The sequence below is a fragment of the Lutjanus erythropterus genome, chromosome 7 (genome assembly GCF_056507025.1).
Source record: "Lutjanus erythropterus isolate fLutEry1 chromosome 7, fLutEry1.hap2, whole genome shotgun sequence".
Classification (NCBI taxonomy): Eukaryota; Metazoa; Chordata; class Actinopteri; order Lutjaniformes; family Lutjanidae; genus Lutjanus; species Lutjanus erythropterus.
In genome coordinates this window covers 14,921,346-14,940,222 of record NC_139323.1, presented here as the reverse complement: position 1 = coordinate 14,940,222, position 18,877 = coordinate 14,921,346, and the positions used below count along the sequence as shown (strand labels likewise).

Below are 18,877 nucleotides of genomic sequence, written 5' to 3'. Positions count from 1 at the left end.
GCTTCATTTGTTTTGTGTACAGTGTTGTGTGTGTGCATCTTATTTTGGGAATCCACAGCCTCGGTTCTATTTTGCTGCTACAGTGATGCAGGCCACCACAAAGGAAAGACTGTATATCGCAGCTGTGACATCAAGCAAGATGGCTAACCATACTGATATGAAATAGTAGGTTAACACAGGTGTTACCATTGATACTAAATACAGTCCTGTTTCATTTAGTGCAGCAGAACCTTTCCAGTGAGCCAACATGAACAACAGCAGCGCTTTGACTCTGTTTGACCTGAATTGAACAGAACCTAAATCATTATGATTAATAACACCTATGACAGAAATGTTCTTCTTGTGGAATAACTTATTGTTTGAACTTAAAACATTTTGAGATGGAAAGCATGAAAAGCTCAGGTTTTATGATAAAATGAAAGATGGCTGAATTCCATTTAGTTGCATCAGTTGAAGAGTCCTGGTTAATCCATCTGATGTGAAAAAGGCCTTTATCAAACTAAGCATTTCAAATAGGCTTGTTTTACCACAAAAACTTGGCCAGCAAGTTAGGGAAGCTGAGAAACCTCAGTTGTTTGCACATATATCTGAGTTCCTCAAACTTAGAATAAATAGTTGGGGGTGATAAAAAAAAAAAACCTAACAAAATAGTCCCATCAACTTTATACTTTAAGTTTAATCAAGTTTATTTAGTGATACCAACAAGACATTTCAACTTGTATTAACCTAATTCCTAGCTGAGCCAACATAGAATGATGAGTAAAACCAACAAACGTGCATTGATGTCTTCAATTGTACAAACGTTAAACATAATAATAAAAGTTGGCTCAACTAAGCACGTCATCTTTGTTTATCCTAGTTTCAATATTAAACCTACTACAGGGAGTTTTTGACTGATTATGAAACAGTCTCAATTTAATACCGAAGCCTCTATATGATCCACGTAAGCCAACAAGGCCATAACCAAAATTATCCCACACATTTCCACACAGGTTTCTATTTTCCAACAGATTCCTGAAAAACAAACAGCATTTAGAATTCCATTTTATTTCATTTCAAAACCAACAGTGGGCTTTTTAGACTACACAGACTACTAAACAATTTAGTATTAAACATACAGTATGGAAGTCCTGCCGCTGTGGGCCTCTTTCACATTAAAACAATAACAAAAGATGTCATTTGATGACACTGTGAAGTGGGGAGGGAGTCGTAATCGTCACTTTCACTTTGGTTGATGAAACTCTTTTTGACATGACTCAGGCAGAAATCTTGTTAATGGACAAGATATTCATATAAGTCCTGTGCTGACTTCCTTCCTCAATGTATCCAACATATGTTTTCCCAGAAGACATAGCGGCCATCCAGCACCAGCTAGCAGGAAATGCACCTTTATCTTGAATAAATGACAGATTTCTCTGTTTGAACATTTAGGATGATGTAAATACACAATGAAACACATTATATAATATATGTCCAGCATTTCTCCACATTTTAATGCAGAACTGACATGTATTTTAGCTTTAAACCATTGTAATGAGGCATAGCTGAATAATACGACAAATACACAGCACAGATAGTAACGAGTGATCAGGTGGAAGGATAGTGTATGTTACCAGTGAATCACCTTTACAGCCTCTTTTTTGTGTGTTCGTTGTGATATACTGTATTCCCATGTCTGGTAATTAACAGTCATGAGTCTCATTCCTCTTTTAATAAATCCCTGTGACAAAGCAGATCTGGTTCCCACAGCTTTCCCCCCTCACTGCAGAGGAGGCAGCAGTTAGGAAAGAGACAAAAAGGGAAAAGAGCGGGGAAAATGAAGGGAGACGGAGTGGGGGAAAAAAAAAACCCACGGTGTTGGTGGGAGTTTCCTTTGACGGGGCACCATTGCAACATTTGCATATATTCAGATCAGATGATGAATACCATGCATGGGGGCAAACAAAGACGAGCCAATGGGAGGGCTGCATCCCTGCTGCGGGCTCAGAAGCAGCCGCCGGTATCCCAGCAGCTCCCTGGGAGAGACATAGGGAAGTGGTGTGGGAACCGAGAGGCCCCCTGAGCTGAGCGGAGGGAGGGGAGCCACTTGTAGCCCGTGGTGAATTAGCATTTTATTTGTGTCCATTTTCCTCAGTAATTTCTGCCCCGCCACTTCAGCCACAGATGGCTAACATGGCAGAAGGATTAGCATTTGTGTCAAAGATGATGATTATGGAAGTGTTTTTCACCCAGACAGAGACATTTCTTCTCACAGTGTGACTGACATTTTAATGTCTCAGATGGTGGACAAATGTACAGAATATTTGACTTATTTGTGTATATTTTTGCTGCTTGTGATCGACTGGCCTTAAATAAGAACACATTAGATGATGTTATGGCAACGAATAAAACACATTCTGCTTTATGTTACACGTTACATGTTGTGCAAATTGTACTTAAGTGTAGTAGTTAAGTAAATGAAGTCCACTTATTTACTTTCCACCACTAACTGTAACCTATTATATTCTAAACACAAACAGCAAGAGTAATTACACCAAGTATTCATGCACAAAATGTGTATTCAATGTGCACTTGTGCAACCTTAACTCTTAAAAGAGATATTTTTGGCTGAAAAAAGGTGAACAAACGCATCATCTATTGGATTCTCTATTTTCCTTTAAGACTCGATTAATTTTTGGATTTTGCATCCATAGCTAGCCCAGGGAGACTCAAGAGTAGCCACAACAAAATTTAGAGGAAAAGGTGATCATAGACCTGGGTTATGATGCACATTTTAACTGACAAAAAATTAAAGCATTTTTTATTATTATTCGGATTATTCAGATATGCATTTTTATTAGATTTGGAGAATGTAAGAATCACTTTAGACCAACAAATATGATAAATGAAAATGAAAATAACTGTTATTCATTTTCATATTTTGTCAACCCTACAGGGAACCTTTGGAGAGGGGCAAAAAAGCTCCATGTTGCTGACCCCTGGCTTAGACTGATTAATAATGGAAATGCAAAGGACTGCAACTATTAATTACAAAACAGGATGGAAAAGGGCAAGCATTTTAACTGACTAACTTATTAAAAGTAGCGCTAACACTGGCTAACTTGACAAAGAAACATGTCTGCCTGATTTCTTGAGACAGACAGTGGATGGTTCATGTCTGTTTCCCCAAATTATTTTGAAGGTTATTCTCCAAACACCAGAGTAGTCTTTGCAACATTCCCTAATGAATTTAAGGTGGGAGTAAATAACTCTTTTTAGCAAATTAGAAATATTACTGTCTTCGCCAGTGAAGTAGTGACACTGTGGTCCCTGGGAACCAGAAGGCTTTGCTCTATTTGACAGGATATATTCATGATGCTAATCGTATCACGTTTCACCGTCAGTGTCGGTCACTAGTTCAGGTAACTTCCGTCAGGTAACTCCAGCACGCTGATGGCACTGGCTTAATTTGACAGGGAGAGAGCGTACAGCGGTGGACAATCAAGATAGAGATAGAATAAGCTGGAAGTGAGAAACAGAGAAACAAAGTGTTATTTTCTCATCATTTCACAGCGGTTATGTTTTCAGCATTACTCACCCACACACACCAACGTAAAAGGGAAGATTTTGAATTTTTTCCCACACTTGTGTGGTGCCCCTCGAATTTGACTATTCTCCCAATCCTACAGGCTGTCTCTGCTGTACACACAAATGCTTTAGTTCACCATATCAGTACATACATATACCCTATGTTCACATTACCAGCAGCACAGCCATAAAACAGCCAAATGTGAGGTGGCTACACTGTCGATAAGTGCTGAGAAAACTCAATTTTGCCCAACTTTGATTTGTAGTATATTACAGCCAACACACAGCAACAAGCGTCTGTTTCTGGTTTTTATGTTGCCACCTTCCACTGAAAATGACTTGTAGCTTGAAGCTTTGTTGCCAGCAGTCTGAACATACAACATATATTTTGTCTAAAGGAGCAGCAGGAAATGCAGAAACAAGCACTTTTGTTTCTTTAAAGGTAAAATGCAAAAGTGAAATTCAAATTAAAGTATAAATCACTCTTTTTTCTTACTCAGAATCTAAACTAATTGCCTGAGGGTGCAGGCTGAAGTTGTATCAACAAGACTCATAAAAATCAAACAACCACACACAGTTTGATATTGAGCTGAACAACTAATTTCATGTGATTTTATGTTTACAGATGCCTGCCCGCTGGTGCATACACGCCCACCAGAGATGCTGTTGCTTCATCGCACAAAGCTCCATTTGATCAAATTCACAGCTCTCATTGAAATGTCATGCTCTCGTGCGCAAATTCACGGGGCAAAGGATCAGACACATCTTCAGCAGAAGGGGTGCCACCAATTAGCAGAAAAGTGGGAATTCAATCAACTTGGGCAGACCACCCAAATAACACGAACGCACATGCTAAACACAGATTTGAATGTGGTGAATGGGTTTTGGTAAAAGATCTTTTAGAGGGCGTGCTGCTGGTGGAAACACTCCGCACTGTTGGAGGCATACGGGCCTCCGCTTTACAGAGGATGAGCTGACATTATAATGCATGTACAGGCCAGTGTGTGTGTGTGTGTGTGTGTGTGTGTGTGTGTGTGTGTGTGTGTGTGTGTGTGCTCCTCATTCGAGTGACCAAGCATACCACACATGGAGGATGCACTGGTGCTCTCAGAGCTGTTGTCCCTCTACCACAGTATTCCCCAAACAACTCATGGTTTATAACAATCTGAGGCTCAGAGATTGTACAACACAATACAGCAACAAATTACAATCATATAAATGTTATCTACAGGTTTGAAAGATAACCACTGCGGTGTCATAAAGTATTTTCTCATTCTTATCCAACTAAATGGAAAAATAATACTTCATGATTACATCAGAATGTGTGCCCCACTCCCCTCTCACCCTCCCTGGTGTGCTTTAATGCCAAAGTAGAGAGTAAGCTTAGGAGCATATCTGAGACTTTAAGCTTTACCATTTGCATAATGTTTGTTTCCATCCAATGAAATGTTAAGATACATGATGGTGGGAGCATGAAACATGGAGATTATCATTAGGAGGATCTCGCAGAGGTGTTCAGGGGTATTGAGGAAGAACAAGCAACTAAGACGGATACAATTTTACATTTTAATTAGAGATGAGGAGTGGGAGCATGTTGGTGAAATTAAAACTGCTCTACTGGATACTTTAATAGGCCATATATACTTTATTTTGTTGATGTTTGCTTAAATTGGAAGTGTCTCACATCACTTCACTCAAAATATGTGTATGTTCAATATTTTTCAGACAAGACGTGTTTGTCCAACAGTAATATTATCGGAAGACTATGTTTTTTTTAATTATATTTTAAAATATTATAATATTATTTTTTTGTCAGGGTCAATATGAGCTAATGAAAGCATTGCTCTTCTGTGGCTGCTATGATGCCTTCATGAACACAGGAAATACAGAACTGTTTGTAATGATAAAGAGGCCAAAGATAGCTGATGAGACCAGTGACCTACTTATCTATATCTATATATACTTATCTACTTATGCTTTACCTTTGGTAAATGTTGTTTTTCTGGTATAATTTACATTTTGCCTTTTAACTGTCTAACAAAGTAGGCTTATACACACTCATCCTTATCAAAAGAACAATGATAATTAATTACCACAGAGTTTGAGAGGTCACAAAGTTGTGGCCTACTAAGTAGCCAATAAAGTTGACTACTATTTTTAATTGAGGACAAAGCAATGTATCTTTTTGAGTAGTTATGTATACAGAATTTTGTATAAATTGTGATTTTAGTGAACATGTGCAAATCTAATTTTGACAACCTCTGAGCAGACAAAGTCTGAGGGACCCCCTGTGACCCTCTAATGGGGTCGGGATTCCAAGTTTGGAACCAATGCTATATACCTTCACTGTGCCACTTTATTTACAGTACAAAAACAAAGGCCCAAAAGATCAACATTTTCAATGTAGGCAGTCCAAAGCACATTAAACATACACAAATGTGTTAATAGCAGTAGTATTTCAATAGAAAAAGTATTATTGTATACTATTAATAGGCCTTTCTCACAGCAGCCATTTTGACATGAAATAGTGGGGTGAACATGGGTTTCAGCTCAAACAGGGTCACAGTGCTGCTATTATGCATGTTGGCTTGTTGGAATTGGCTATTGTGGAATAGGTCTGATTTATATTTTTAATTAGCAAAAACACTCAGATTAACTGCCATGCTATTAATTAAGAATAACAAATTATTTTTTTTTATCAATAACCTTCAAACATAGCAAGATGTCAGTTTGAGGTTAATTACTGCTACATGTTACCCTGAGAGCAGTAGATGGTCTTGGTTAAAGGGATAGGTCACCCAAAAATTAAAAGTAAGTCATTATCTACTCAACCTCATACTGATTGAATTGACTGGTGGAGTTTCACAAGCAGTCTAAGTGAATGGTGACCAGTTTTCATACAGGAAAAACAACCAAAATATACAAAATGCCTCCATACTGCCTGTCTGATGTAAGTCAAGTCTCCTAAAGCCCCAGCATGTTGTTCACTTGCACACACACAGTCACACCACGCATACCCAGTTCAGACTGTGTGCACATGTACATGAATGCGGCTCCAAGCTAGGGATCAACAGTGAAGATTTAGGCTAAAAATATGGTGTAAGTTACGTCTTTCAAATCAAATTGGCACGTTGGGGCTTTGGGAGACTTTGATTACACCAGACGAGCAGTATGGAGGCATTTTATGTTTTGTTTTGTTGTCCGTTGTTTTTTATATTTGAAATCTGGTCAGCAGTTGAGGGTAGGCAATGAATTACTAATGACTGAATTTTCATTTTTGGGTGTACTGTCCCTTTAAATCTGCGTGCAGAACAGGCTACTGTGTACAGTGGTTTAATATTTTATGCTATGTTACTGTCAGTGTGAAATGGGCCCAAAACCAATTAGAAAAGCAACTTAAAACTTAAAAGGTCTAAGTGTATGAAACTGAAACACAGTCACGCAAAATTTAAAGAGCCAGTAAATCCCAGCAACTCAAAAATCAGTACAGCTTACTTATCCATCTAAATGTAAGCTTACTTACTTACTTAATTAATCATCTCTGAATAGCACCAGTACTATCAGCAGTTGTTGTTGGAAAATTGAAAGTTTTCTAATTTACAAAGCTTTCGAGCAGTACGTGAAGGCAGCGCGACTCTACTGCATCCGGGACATCGAGCAGCAGTTTCACATGTCAGTTGGTTCAGCTGTCAAGACTTTCTGTATGTGAATAGAGGAAATCGCGGCAGCTCCCCAGGTTCTAACCACATCTTTCGACAGAAGAGATGGTAAGTTAATTCACATCGCAGTACACTTGCATGTAGTCATCAGTGTGAACAGCTTGTTGTAAAAACCGCCTACGAGCTCATTTTGCTTGTATTGGTTACAATGAGAGCTAGGGTGCTAATGCTAGCTAGCTAGCTAGCTAATGTTCGCAGCCACACTGACAGGTGGTGAAGTTTGCTAAATTTAGCACGATAGCCATTTGCTAAGTTTCATTCATTTTGCAGGGGCTTTCAACACACCCTATATTTAAAGTTGTAGAACTTAGTTAGCTGATTTCTCTTTATTTTTTTAGCATAATGCTTCTACGGCAGCCTGTGATGTGTGAAGTAACTCATCTTTGTTGTCATTGAAACTGTCTGATCTTGAAAGTTTCTTGGCTCTTGTATGCCGTGTCAATATGAAATACCGTCTTGAATGACTGTCACAGTTGTACACAAGGCAAACTGCTCTCTGATGCATTGCAGACTGGCACACAACTCTTCTCATGTGCAAAATGGGAGTTTCAGGAGTAAGATCTCACACTTAAACGTGTGTATTTTCTTTCACAGGCGCTGATGGGAATTCAGCTGGTGGTCAGCTTGTTAGCTGCCAGCATTATGCAGAGGATGGCTCCGCATTGCTCATTTGCACGCTGGCTCCTCTGCAATGGCAGGTATTGTCACCGATACAATCAGGTTATACATTGATTATGCACCCTAAAGTGCTGTGATCTGATTGCATACACGTGCTTGTCGTTCCTTCCAGTTTGTTCCGGTTCAAACATCCGTCAGAAGGAGAGCTGTGTGCGCTGGCCGGGAAGCAGATGCCCAAACAGAGCAGGAGAGACAGGTGGGAACTGGGGGAGGGTCTGATACTGCAGAGAGGAGCCACTTATGTAATGCTGTCCAGTGGAAGAAACTACCTCAAAAAAAGTTATCTAACTTCTAGATCTTGGCACTCTCTGAAATAAAGCTACAGAGTGGGGATGTCAAACTCATTTTAGTTCATGGGCCACATACAGCCCAATTTGATCACAGGTGGGCAGGACCAGTAAAACCATTGCATAATAACCTATTAATAATAATACCTCCAAGTTCTCTGCCTTTTGTAGCATAAAGATGCAAAACAATCTGAAAACATTCACAGGGACAGGGTTTACGAAAGAGATGTCTAAAAAAAAAAGAATTACTGACTTCTCTTCAATTTTCACACATTGCAAAGTCTTCTAGCGGGCTGGAATGAACCTTTTAGTGGGCCATATGTTTGACACCGCTGCAACAGAGTTTTACCCTTTGTTGCCAGTGCTGTACATTACTTTGAGCTTCTCCAGAAAAGCTGGTCTTACTCTCTCTTGTTTTTCATCTTGCAAAGCTCAATAACAGAAAACATATTCGTTCATTTTGTTTAAATTTGCTTTTAAAATTGTCATATGTCTTCTATGTTTAATTTGTAGGAGACAGAATGGGGAGAGCAAGCCTCTCACTGTGCCCAAAGACATTGACCTTCACTTGGAGAAAGCTCCAATCAACGCCATCGACGCTCTTGGTAAAGCAAACACCCCTTTATCTACACAACAGTGACGCTGTGCAAGTACAAACACTGCTGAAACTAAACTGTTGATTCACAACTGACATACCATACATTTACAGTATTTACATTTTTTTCTAGTCCCTGCATCAATCAATGCATGAACTGTATTGATTGTTTTGATTTGAACAGGTAGAGCTGAAAATAATCTCATGAGCTTAAGTTTTTTCATTGTTTTCACTTTCAGTGCTGCGTTTTTTCTTGGAGTATCAGTGGCTGATAGATTTTGCAGTCTATACAACTGGTGTCTTCCTGTTCACTGAGTGTTACTACAGTGTTGTAGATGCCAGAAAAGAGGTCAATATCGGAGCCATCTGGTGTGTCCTGACTGTTCTCTTCAGTCTGTATCCTTCACCTGTAAAGTCACTTTGTATCACGACAAATACTTCTGTAAACATCAATGCTGATTGATCGTACGGGCAGTGTTCTACTGAATGAATGCTAGTTTTTCCTCTTGGTTGTTTTCATTTAACCTGCCATCCTCAGAAAGACCCTCCACACTCTGATGAGCCACTACTTCCGCTCTGAAGAGGGCGGCGAGCGCTCAGTGTGCCTTGCCTTTGGCTTCCTCTCTCTGCTCGTGGCCATGCTGGTGCTGGTTGTGAAAGAGGACTACCTGGAGTTCGGCCTGGAGTCTGGCTTTTCCAGCCTCTTTGACAATTTGGAAATCTTTGCCAGACAGCAGGGCTACGCTGACTGGTCGTAAGTATCTGCCCCTTTTCCACTTCAAATTATAACTGAAATACTACTTTGTTGCCTTAAAGGAAGAAGTTATGTTCATTTGATATTGACTGACATTGCATCATGCATTAATGTTGCGTTCATGTGCTCCTGGGATTGTCCCATTTCTCAACTTTGGTGTGTTCATGGGCTCATGTTGAAGTTTTCCATTTTTCCCATTATTCCATTACCACAGGAAGGCAGAAAAAGATACATCACCTCATTAAAGTGCTAAGCATGAGCCAGTAACAGACTTTACTTGACAAATTTCTGTGCTAGATGTAGCATAACTTTAGATTGTTGTTTTAACTCCCCTCAGAATCCCAGTGACAAAGCTGACAGTGAAGCTCGGGCTGGCGGCTGTCTGTGCTTACATCGGTGCTCTCCTGGCATTTCCCGGCCTGCGACTGGCTCAGACTCATCTGGATTCTGTACAGATGAATGCAGACCGCCCACTTATCCAGTAAGAACAGATACATTAATACAGCAACAAGCAATGCACTCATTATTAAAAACCTTGTATTAGCAGTATTTAGTTCCCTTAGATGTCCCTAATGTTTCCTGCAGGATTCTGCTGCACATGAGTTTCTTGTCTCCAGTCATTGTGTTGATTTTGTGGGTGAAACCCATGGCAAGAGACTTCCTGGCCAATGCACCTATGGGGAAGACCTCTATCACAATGTGAGTGCATGTACATTTCTTTACATTTATACAGTACAACTACTCTCTGAATTTTCAAGACAGAAACAGTCACCAGTAATGCAACATGTCCTTCAAATGGCACATAGTGGGCCTGTCCTGATTTTTTCTGATCTTATAATGTTGTGCTTGCAGAGTTTCAAGTGCAGTATTTGACAGCATGCGCCTGTGGATCATCGTGGCATTGTGTGTGCTGCGGCTGGCAATGACTCGATACCACCTGCAGGCCTACCTCAATCTTGCTCAGAAGTGGGTGGAGCAGATGAAGAAGGAGGCAGGACGCATCGCTGCAATTGACATTCAGAGAAAGGTCAGATATTTGAACAATGAAGGGTTCAATTTTAGTTCAAAACCTTTGAATCCAGAACTTTTGCTCATAAAGAAAAACATTAGTGGGTAATAGAAAAGTGAAAACTCCCTAACATTATGTGTAAACTGATAATAAATGTTGTTTTTTTCAGGTCACTCGTATCTTTTGCTACCTGACTGTAGTTACTCTCCAGTACCTCGTTCCTATTTTCCTTGTCCTGTTCTCCACACTGGCACTCAAAGCACTAGGTGAGTGAAATATAACCACAGCATGTGAGGAAGAATATACACTTGATCTTAATGTGTTTGTACTTTTTTCCCCCCAAGCATCCAACTCTGCACTTTTATTTATAGTTGGATGTTTTGGGAAATTTGCTTGATCGCCCACTCACTGAGTGTTAGATGAGAAGATTGATACCAGTCTCATATCTGTCTGTGAAATATGAAATTACAGCCAGGAGCTGGCTAGTTTAGCATAGCATAAAGTAGAGCCCCTCATGGTACAAAAGCTCCAGCCCTAGCCCAACAAAGTCTGCAAGTTTTCAACTTGAGCCTGCACTGACCCAAGACTGACACCAATATAGCTTTAAGCTCTCTCTGATGTGTGCAAAAAACACACTCAAATGCTACAAAGAGGTAAATTTAATTACCAGTGTCACCGACAGATATGCCCACAAATATTTATGCTGACTGTCCCTTTCATAGAAGCACAAAAATAGTAGAGCAGTAGAGAAGCAGCAGAGAATATAGCCAAACTTGATCCAGCAGGAAATAAGTAATAGAGTATGAGAAGATTTACACCTACCATTCTTGGCACTGCACATGACCTTCATTGTTTGACGTGGCAATCAAATTACAACTCCAGAATTCCAAAAATGCAGCTTATCTAAACCAAAAGAAACTTTAAGGAACTCCGCATGCTCTGACTTCTCTCTGATGCTCTGCATTACACAGCACAGGAACTATCACTTGTAATGCATGTGAATAAAATGTGTATGTATGACAAAATGAGCTTTAGCAGCACTGGTAGATTAATAGACAGACTATCTGCTTCTAATCAGGATAACTAACTAGCTACTGGCTGCAGCCATAGATTTACCAGACAGATATAAGAGTGGTAAAACATTTCCCTTGATGTCAAACTATTCTTGTAATGTCAAATTGAGATACTTGCAGCTACTGTGGAGTTAAATATTAGAAACATCCATTGTAAATGTCAAGATTTAGACGTTGTTTCTGTCAAAGGTTCAATTTCTTACCCTTTCCTTCACATTCAGAGGTAAAATCTAAATATTGACCCATCTGTATTGATCTTGCAGGGGACTTCTCCTGGGGGACCGGAGCAGAGGAGGTCCCTGGGGTGACACCAGCCCTGGTGATGCCCACAGCGGCACCTGTGCTGCCCGGCAGTCTCGATGACGATGAAGAGGGGATGGAGGATATGGAGGAAGACATCCAGGCAACAGTAGCACGCCTGTCAGAGACCTTTACGGCGCTGCGGTCCGTCCTCACTCCAATTTTCTTCAGAGGTTTCTTCGCCTTCCTCACATGGTGGGTGGCCGCCTGCCAGGTGATCAGCTCTCTGTTTGGCATCTACTTCCACCAGTATCTTATGCAGAGCTAAGTGGGAAGTGCCACACAGTTCTACCTGCAATGCAACCTCACCCTCAGCTGTTGTGATGCTTTTACAGAGGATCGCTGCAAACAGCAGAGGAGACATTTCATTAAAATACACAACTACGGACAGACTGCACCTTGTTTTTGGCTGCAACAGAAGTTTTGATAAATGTTTGAGAGTTGACGGTTGATGGGACTGTCTGTTGCAATATATCTTTTTCGCCCTTCTGACTTTTTGTGACCAGCGGGCTACTGGTATCAATAACACAAATATTCAAAGAGAAGTGGGGCCTGTATCACAACCAAGCCTGTCTCTCTTTGGGTTTCCTGGCCTCACCGAGTTTAACATTGATGATCTTTAATCACAGGTATCACAGAGCTGGTTATCAACTAGCTCAGTTATCTCAAGGTCTACTGATCAGCTACATGTGTGTTCACGTGAAAGAGGAAGAGCTTTTAATTACATGCAGCATCAAAAGAACAATGACCAGAGTTGATGATATAACATAGTGAGTAGTGGTCGACCACAACAGGTTATTCAGTGGCTGCTGCCACTGTTTAGAGAGCGGGGGGCTGATGGATGATAGATATCAAAACAAAGAAAAGTCATGCATTATTCTATTCACATTACAGTCTAATATACATGGTTATTTTAGCCAGTAGCATGTTATTTTAGATGTTTTTTTATTAATAAAATAATAATTCTTAATAGAAAATACATTGAGTTTCATAGAACGACTGGTTAGAGCAGTGTACAGTATGTCAGAAGTGATTCAGTCTTTCAACTGCATTATTTTATAAATTGTAATATATATTTAACACAAGCCAATAACAGTTTTATATTACACCTGCAGTGATGTAGGATGGGGGAAACCTGTTAACATTTTGAAAAGACAATGTTGATTGAAGAAATTTAAGCAAACCTTTACAGCAGGACGTATGGGAGTTACAGTACGGGGCTCAAAATTAACTTTTTCACCACCTTCCCAATTTGAATGTCTGCAGTGGCCACACAGACGAGGCTGCTTGCATATGTGTCTGCACATATTTTTTGTGTGCAGCCTTGTGTGCACAAAGATCAACTGATGTCTCTTATCTCAGAATGCACCGTATTAGACCTGATTAACCATCCAACCGATCAATCAGCCTATCAGCAGCAGTCATACCCACAGGGAAATAAGGCTAGTAGGGTAGCAAGAGTTGTGTTCAGCGAGGTGGAATATATACATTTTAGTCACAAAAGTAGAAAAAGAAGTTCTAGAATAGGAATAATTTCCAAATCAAGACTTTTTTGCCTTTATTTAGATAGGACAGCTGAAGATATGGGGGAGATAGATGGGGGATGACACGCAGCAAATGTGCCATAGGCGGGAATCGAACCGGCAGCCGCTGCAGAGGACTGATAGCCTCAATACATGGTGCGCACACCCTACCAATTGAGCTGTAGGGGCGCCTGTAATTAAGTCAATTTTAAAGGCTGTTTTAATTATGCTCGGCATTTCCAATATGTTCCCTCTAGAAAAATGACAATCTGGTGCTTTTGTCTCATTGTGAACAAACTATTTTGAGTGATAAACATATAAAAATGGTTAAATAAGGCTCCCCCTGCTGCTAAAGCTCATAGAATAACTACAGATACGGGAAGAAGCGGAAGAAAAGAAATAAATACCTGGTAAGATGTATCTGACCTAAACGTTGCCTTATAATTCACTGTGTAGATCAACAATGAGTGAAGTTATGTTTGCCATTCATTAGGCTCTTAATGTGGGAAACTGTTTATTAAGAGTCCTGTTTTAAAGAGTGGACATACGGTTGTACCAAAACCATTTCTTTGATCTCTCATAACAAATGTAAAGTAAATGTAAAGACGGTACTTTAGAAGTGATGACTCCATTTTCCCAGTGATCTGACTGACCAGTGGTCAGCCTGTTGGCAGGTATCAATCTGATTCTGTGAAGTTAATCTGCGCCGGAGCAGGTTAGCCGCACAGCATAGGTTACCACGGTGATAACTTTGAGAAAGCCAGCTTTGTGATACCATTAAAAACAAAGAGTTAAACCCAAAGACATCCAGTGAACCCACTAATGTGTCTTTTTGATACAGGCCCCTGGTCATCTTCAGCTACTTCAGCAGAACGTTTCTCTGCAACTTTTCAGATGTATCTATGCCAGTGTTACCTGAATTGTTCTTACTAGAACCTTGTTAAATGCTGCATATATAAGATGTTTAATTGGTACCAGGATAAGTATTAGTGCTTAATCCTTGTGTAGATAAGACGTTTTATTTTTGTGAGGGACTCTTTTGTCCCTTAAGGAACCGATTCAAGAGTGCTAAATGTTCTTTTTTTTGTTGTCTTTTTTCTGCTGTAATGTTTTGATTGCAAACAAAGTAGTAGGGCTCAGATCCATCCTGTTGATTTAAACACAGTTGAAGGTGAATCAAAACTGTGGTTGTGGCTGTGTTTAAGCCAAAAACTGAAGAGCTGTTGCTTTTTTTTTCTAAAGAGTTTCCTTCAGAATTCCTAAGTGCCTGGGAGCTCAGGGTTTTGGAGTCCATTTAACATCCCCTTTTCTCCCTCATCGTGTGTGTTAAGAATGAACTGAATCTGTTGGTAGAAAAAATTAACACTCCAAGCGCATTTCTGTTTTTTTCTTTTATTTTCAAACACTACTCGCTGGCAACTTTTTTAGTTGCAGTGTCTTAAGTAAATATATCAGCTTTTAGTATTTTTGTTGTTTTTATAGCCAATCAGTCATGTACATGTCAGATTAATCAAAGCCTACGTAGAATCAGTTTTTTCATCAGTGGATTTTATTTATTTATTTATGATACATTGCCTATAATAACTTTTGTTATTTAGAAATGATACAGATGCTGCACATCTGTACGTTTTGTGTTTTGTTTGTGGCAATTTTTGATTTTTAGTGTTTTTTTAGATAGCTTATTCAAACTGAATGCTCTGAAATCATTATACTGTGAAGTTCATATGAAAATGTTGCTTTATGAGATTTTCTGAATGCATGGTGTGCAAAACTTTGAATGTTTTTGTTTGTGTGGCTCAATAAAACATTATTTTCAGCCTCATGTCAGTTTGAGGCTCCCACTTAATTCTGCCTCCCCTCGAGGAGCGTGGGAGACACGGCCGATGAAACATTTCCTTTTAAAAATCTGCGCTCCAGTTGACAAAAGACATCATGCATGACAATGTGTCTCGCCACTGTGCAGGGTCCTGATCTCTGACCCCCCCAACCTCCTGAGAAGATCATTCCTTAATCACTGATAATTACTATGAACCCGATGCCCCTAAAAAGTCTGGGAAGAAATATTATTTGTGGATCCTCAACTTGGCCAAAAGAACTGTTATATTGTCTGGAAATCTTTCAAGTCCTTTCCATTTGTCAGTGCAGCCTAAAAATTATCCAAACTTGATTTATAAGCTTTATGACTTTATCAAAATATCCAGATTTTACACGCCAGTCGTTCAACAACTGTTAAGGAACGTGCCCTTTCACCAGAGCAAGACTGGAGAGACTCTTTGTCTGAAAGTTGACATGATTTATTAGTGATATCATTTGACTTCCACCACCAATCAGAAGCCACAGCGATTCACTTATTAAGGGAGGGAAGGCCACCTCGCTGTCTTTTTATTGTCTGCTGTCACATGCTTCACTGGAGGATATCAACAATCACAAAGCCACTGTGAAAGTTAAGAAATTTGGGAGGGTACAAGTTAACAATCTTGACATCCCATATTTATTACGGCTGTTTGAGATTTAGCATTGGGATGGGGGAAATTTCCAGAAAAAAAAAAGTTCCCTTTAGATCAGGGGTCCATGAAGTGTTCAGATTTATTAAGCTTTTTTCTTTTTCATGAGTTGTATTTTTGTCATACTGTCCTGACCTTTTGAGTGAATTAATCAAAACTTAGTGAGTTTGAATCATAGTCTTGTGGACATTTAAGTGACATGTTTAGCATGTGTCTAAGTCTGTGTGTCTAACTAATATGATGTTTTGTCTTGGCTGAACAGTGGGAACAGTTGCAATATGTAATTGCAACTTTCACCAAGCTAAGCAGTCATATGAAAACAGTCCTTTCTTTCTTTCTTTCTTTCTTTCTTTCTTTCTTTTTTTAATACATGTTTAATAAGGGTTTTTTGCACTGCATTTTTTCATATTCTTCCTGTCTCACACTGAAATATAGAAATTGGATATCATCTGTAGTATCTGCACTTTGACCCAATGTAGGCCATGTTCTATGCATTTAAAGTATAAGTTACCAAATAAATACATAATACTATAATATAATATTATTGTAAAATATTACATACTTACTGAATACTAGCTTATTGAGACAAAAAGGAAAAGTCAATTATTAAAATTTAATTTAATTTGGTTTAACTTCTAAATGTTAATTCCCCTGCTGCCTTTAAAGTGTCAGGTGACTGAACATGGGTTGAACTACTGACCCTTTCTTTTGAATATGGTGTAAGACGTTGCTGGGTGACCTGTAAAAGAAACATATATTCACATCTCAGATTAGCTAATATTAGCAAAATGCTAGTTAACTAGATAGCTCATCTGCATCAGTCTCTAGCTAGCAAGTTAGTTTTTCTAACTAACTTAAGATTCAACCCTATATGCTGCTTTTACAGGAAAAGGAGTAAGTTGACTGATTTGCCAAATTTGCTCAGCTGTTATTGGAGCACAGAGTAAATAGGGGCGGGACTCAGGAGGGGTCATATGGCTCAATGTCATCCAATGAGAAAAATTGAAAATGTAAAACCAACTGAGTTAAGTGAACCTGAATAAACATTCGAGTTCAGCGAGATTAAGATACTAAGATGAATCAACTGAAAATGGATGTCATTGTTTTCATTATTATGAAAATAAACAATGTGCTGATCAAGTTTCTTTCTAAATTTATTCTACATTCATGTCTAATCTATTGAGTAGCTCATGTTCATGAGATCTGAAGTGGTCTGAGAATTTAACTTGAGGTTATTAAAATGTAAGTTCATGAGAAAAGATTAGTTGATTCCACTGAATTCCTGTATGATGTTTACAGTGTATATTTCTGAAACATTTCTCTTTCACGTAACCAAGTAGATGTTCTTAAAAATAGGCTCTATCAAAGTTCTGTAAGGAGAGAAAAAAAAGCTGAGAGTCTTTGTTTTACATCACATGACAGAGAAGTACAATTTTTTTAAGCTTCACGTTTGTAAGCAGCATCCTCACCCAGTATGACCAGTGGAGCTGTGTGACAGGCCTGTGGGAGCGTCCAGCCTAATGAACTAAGAGGTGACAAGGTTGACGTATCTTTATAATCACATTAATTATGTGCATCTGTGCTGGAGGCCTCGGGCCCCCTCAGTCACAGTCTGATCTGTGGACTGCAGCGGGCCAAGTCAGGCAGCCATGGCGGGGCTGCGGTTGCTATAGAAACCAGGACCCAGACATGCCCTACAGACTAGGCCGGCCTGGTCCCGGGGGAGCAGACCAGACATGACCCCAGTGAGAGTCTCTTTTCATTTAGGGACCAGAGACGACAGAGATGGACCGGCCGGGGCTCGGCTCTGTGCTTTAAGATGAAATGCTCCACGGTGGTGGTGTAAGAAAACGTTGTGGCATAGTTACTGTGAGACAACTAGGTGTGGAAATGAGCCTTTTTTTGTGCTGTGAATGTTTTTTTTTTTTTTTTTTTGTTTTTGAAGACATAAAGGTCTCCTGGCTTTTAAGTGGTCCATTCTTGTCTCTCTCGTTTGGTGGCTGCGTGGTGAGCCGCCTGACAGGGGCCAGACATGATAATGAGGGAGTGTTCAAAAGATGGAACGGAGGTGAATAAGACTAAATAAATGGACACATGAAAGCCTGATGGCTACACAGCGGACGGCATTTTATCTGTCTCCAGATTGCATGACAAAACAGTGGCAACAGAATCACAGTTTTCTTTAAAAAAAAAAAAAGAAGTAAATGTCCTTTGTAGAAGAAAAAAAAGCTGTTCTAGGCATATGTACAAATCAAACCGGTTTTATTTAAAAGGAATCACAACAAATGTCAAATAAAAATCTGTCTCTGTTAGTGAAGCATTCAGCAAACATATAAAAACTCAACCCAAAACATCAGAATACTGATAATTTGGTTTCTCATGCTGATATTAATCCACATAACTGCATAAAAAAATGAAAAAGAGCTAATTCCACAGCAGCACTTGAACTTGAAGACCTCCACTGGCCAGAGTTTATCATGATGTATGTGTTAAATGTCATCAGGGTGAACCGCTGAACCTGTGTCTTGTCACAGAGATTCATTAGATAATTCATCACCAATAGTCTAGGCTGGTCTTCCCTGCTCTGCACATTCTCCCTCGAATCCAAACCCACATTTTGTGACAAAAGATGACCCCTTGTGGACATTAAGGGGAAACTCATTCAAACCGGACAAACAAAAGTTGAATATGAAAAACTGAAACACACAGAAATCCAGTGCACACAAATACAGTGCCAATTACATTTTCAGATACAATGACAACCAAACATTCCTCAAAAAATGTCATTTGTGGGGCTTTTATGAATATTTAGACAGATTCCTTACAAAGTGTCTCATATATTTTAAAAATATAATAAGACAATGATGG

The 18,877-nt window shown here is 39.4% G+C and overlaps 1 protein-coding gene across 1 annotated transcript; it reads left to right on the top strand.

Annotated features, from left to right (window-relative positions):
- The first annotated feature begins 7,196 nt into the window (after window positions 1-7,196).
- On the top strand, window positions 7,197-12,764 carry tmem161a (transmembrane protein 161A). Its single transcript, XM_084722886.1, has 11 exons — window positions 7,197-7,334; window positions 7,881-7,984; window positions 8,077-8,160; window positions 8,765-8,856; window positions 9,086-9,242; window positions 9,385-9,600; window positions 9,938-10,081; window positions 10,186-10,299; window positions 10,453-10,627; window positions 10,779-10,875; window positions 11,946-12,764. Exons 1-11 carry the CDS (start codon window positions 7,332-7,334, stop codon window positions 12,248-12,250), a joined length of 1,491 nt encoding a protein of 496 aa, XP_084579012.1. The 5' UTR covers window positions 7,197-7,331; the 3' UTR covers window positions 12,251-12,764.
- Window positions 12,765-18,877: the final 6,113 nt, after the last annotated feature.